At 42.3% G+C, this 3,757-nt stretch overlaps 1 protein-coding gene across 1 annotated transcript; it reads left to right on the top strand.

The window, feature by feature from the left end:
* Positions 1-1,061: 1,061 nt before the first annotated feature.
* LOC121428212 (allatostatin-A receptor-like) lies at positions 1,062-2,492 on the top strand. The gene has a single exon (XM_041624824.1). It carries the CDS (start codon positions 1,073-1,075, stop codon positions 2,252-2,254), a length of 1,182 nt encoding a protein of 393 aa, XP_041480758.1. The 5' UTR covers positions 1,062-1,072; the 3' UTR covers positions 2,255-2,492.
* The last annotated feature ends 1,265 nt before the right edge of the window (positions 2,493-3,757 follow it).

Genomic DNA, 3,757 nt, shown 5'->3' with positions numbered 1-3,757 from the left:
TTTCAGCTTTTGAAACAGAACCAAAAGCCGATCCTGCATCGGCTTTTGGTTTATCTTGCACTGCGTTTACACGCTGTTACAGCTTGAGGTTCAAAACCGCGAGCCGTGCAAAAACCTGAAATGATAGCACACCAACAATATGCGTCATAATAACGATAACGCTGGATCCGTGCGCTTACAATTACAATGGTAAAGTAAATAAAATGCACACCAATTGCCGATGCAGAATAGGTTTTCTGTTTACATGTAGTAAAAAGCCGATTCTGCATCGGCTCGCGCTTCAGAACCTACTACTTTGGTGGTGCAAAATTGCCGATTCTGAACCAAGAGCCGATGCAAGTTAATCGCGTTTACACGCAATGAAAAAACAAATGCAAAATCCGATCAAGTGTAAACGCGGTAATATTTGAATGTCCCATCCCCCGGACATCCACTTCTGAAGCTTCCAAGCCTTTGATGCCATAACTATATCATAATCATGACATACCCATATAACATGTTCATACATGTACATCAACCTACACTTGTGATGTTTAAAGACAGGGGAATGATATCGCCATTCGGAAGTTCATTCATGCCGCTTGTTTTTATCTAAATTCGCACTTAACCTATTTACCAGTCTAATCCCGATGAGGACGGCAACAATTGCATTTTGAAGATGTGAGAGCTATGACATGAATGCAATCTCGAGGAGGTAATGAGCGAGTTCCGGACAAAAAAGAAGATGACAACTAATTCACTAATGACTTCGGGGGAAAATCTTGACCATAATTCCTTGTTTTATTTATGTCTTTATACCGTATCACATATTTCGAGGATTAAAAGGGGGTTCTATCATGTGCTACATTTCGACTAGATTAAAGCCTTTATTGCATTGATGATGGTAAAAACGGGAATTTAGGTAATCTGTATTTTTATTTCATAATCATGAAAAAGTTATGTCCAGTCGGGTATTTGAACTGTGAAAAGTAGGGTAACGTTATTCCTTAGATGAATGATTTTCGCTGTTTCAACGTATTCTTTTGTGGATTATTTTTTATCCAGGTTTTATACACCTGAACGATCAGAAAAAATGGCGGTATTTAATCTGAACCAAGTTGGTATCGTCATCTCGCTGGTTTTGATGACGTCATGCTGCACGACATCCCATGACATGGATCTGAATTCTACCTCATATATCGACACGATGACGACGTCACTCTCGTACTTCAATGAAACCGTGGTTGAAATCGACGTTGAGGCAGCAGCGTTCACCTGGTACCCACTGAATTGGACTTGGTGGTTGATTGTTCAAACCGTCCTTGCCATTCTTGGGATCCTAGGGAACGGCATTGTGGTGGTTATCGTCTACCAACGATACAATTCGATGCGATCTACCGACATCATGATCGGTGCCCTCGCCATCAGCGACCTCCTGACATCCGTCTTCGTCTTCCCGATTCCCTGGGCGAAGACTATCCCAAACACAATCCTTGGGCACCTTTACTGTAAGCTTGTGTACCCTTCGTATTTCCTCTGGTTCTGTATCACCGCAGCCACTTACATCCTGTTAGGAATCTGCATCGAGCGTTACGTGGCCATCGTCTATCCTCTCTTCTTCAACCGAGTCAGCAGTAAACGGAGGACCACCATCTTTGTCCTGGGTCTGTGGCTCTTTAGCTTCCTCGAGGTCATGTATACATTCTTCATCTACATCTACGACGAAAACATCGGCTACTGCGTCTCAACCATCAACACCGAAATAGGTCGCGTTATCTTAGCGTACTTCGCCATCACGATCCGACTGTTCTTTCCCGTGACGATTATGCTGATCACACAGATCCTAATCGCTCGATCGCTTCACATCCAGGGCAAACGCTTCCAGGAAATGGTCAACAACGGAAAGGATGAGCCATCGAAGCAGACCTACCACATCGTCGCTCGAAACCGTATCGTCAAGATGATGTTGATAGTTGTGCTGGTATACGTGGTGACTTGGTGCCCCAACCAAATCGTCTACCTCTGCTTCAACCTGGGTTACATCACCCCGACCTACAGAGGAAGTGCCTTGCATCGGATTCTGACCATGATAGGGTACCTGAACTCCTGCATCAATCCTTTCATTTATGCTGCAAGAAACCCTGCGTTCAGGTCGGCCGTACTAAAACTCTTCCTGTGCTCGAAACCAAAGGATGAGGCCGTCTTTAGTGCAAAAGGAAGCGACACGAGGGAAACGAAGGCCAATCCCTCTACGTCAGTACCCGACGCATGTTGAGTAAACACCCTCATTATGATCTCATACCTTAGTACTAGGTTCCGTCTTACAAAGAGTTGCGATTGATTCGATCAACCTCAACTACATGGAAATCAATCATTTAGGGTTTTGATCTCACTCAATTGGAACTTATTATACGATAGCTCGACTTTGGTAAAATGTGCCAATTCAGGTACCGGTTGCAAAAAGGGTTGCAATTGAACAACCAAACTCCCAAAACTTTACTTTAAGATTGACATGAGTGAATGTTGGTCAATGCTTTTCACATGCCTAAAGAGTATTGATGAGATCCTGAAAATAATTTTATGGCATCAAAATGATCATAAAATTAAAAAAAAATACTTTGGTAAAACGCAGAGTATATAACGCAAGGAATATATCACTTTGGGAAAGGTTTTGGACTGAAATTATTCTACAAGTAAGTTTTATCTCTGGAAGAGGGGCGGGCATGCGCTATCAATTTTCTGAACGTTTGTAATGTAAATGCAAAAAAGAAAAAAATATAAATTAAAAAACACGTGGATTACCATTAAAAACCAACTAAAAGGTGTCTTTTATCTACTTTAAACCCTTTCACACGAAAAAAGTGTATACATCAGGAAAATGTGGGAGCCATTTCAGCTTCCTACATGACAAACCTCCCGTGAAATGGCTTGTTTTTGTCTCGCCCACCAAAGGTGAAGGCGAGACTTAGGGATCTAAATGTCATCCGTCCGTCACAACTCTAATGACACATAACTCTACAACCATCAGTCACTTTCAACCAAACTCGGATGGTAGATGGAATTGGGGGAACTTTATGTTATGCTGCAGTCAGAGGTCAGATGGGAAGGTCAAAGGTCATTTTCAGGTCAATGTTAAAGTTTACATGCAAGACTCTCTTATGACACCTAACTCCGCATCCGTAAGTCACTTTTCAACCAAACTTGGATGGTAGATGGACTTGAGGGACCCGCATGTTATAGCATGTTATGCTGCAGTCGGAGGTCACATGGTAAGGTCAAAGGTCATTTTCAGGTCAACGTTAAAGTTTACATGCAAGACTCTCTTATGACACCTAACTTCCTAACCGTAAGTCACTTTTCAACCAAATTTGGATGGTAGATGGACTGGGGGGCTGCATGTTATGCTGCAGTTGGAGGTCCTATGATAAGGTCAAATATCATTATTAGGTCAACGTTAAAGTTTATATTGTACATGCAAGACTTTCTTACGACCCCTAACTCCGCAACCAAAAGTCGCTTTTCAACCAAACTTGGATGGTAGATGGACTTGGAGGGACCTGCATGTTATGCTTCAGTCAGAGGTCACATGATAAGTTCAAAGGTCATTTTTAGGTCAACGTTAAAGCTTACATGCAAGACTCTTATGACACCTAACTCCGCAACCGTAAGTCACTTTTCAACCAAACTTGGATGGTAGATGGACTTTAGGGGACCTGCATGTTATGCTTCAGTCGGAGGTCACATGGTTAGGTCAAAGGTCATTTTCGGTTCAACATTA

Source organism: Lytechinus variegatus, chromosome 14 (assembly GCF_018143015.1).
Source record: "Lytechinus variegatus isolate NC3 chromosome 14, Lvar_3.0, whole genome shotgun sequence".
Taxonomy (NCBI): domain Eukaryota; kingdom Metazoa; phylum Echinodermata; class Echinoidea; order Temnopleuroida; family Toxopneustidae; genus Lytechinus; species Lytechinus variegatus.
Note: the sequence above shows the minus strand (reverse complement) of the source record. Positions and strands in the feature narration are given on the sequence as shown.

Coding starts and splice junctions, on each gene's coding strand:
- LOC121428212 (XM_041624824.1), top strand. CDS start 1,073: ATGGCGGTATTTAATCTGAACCAAGTTGGTATCGTCATCTCGCTGGTT.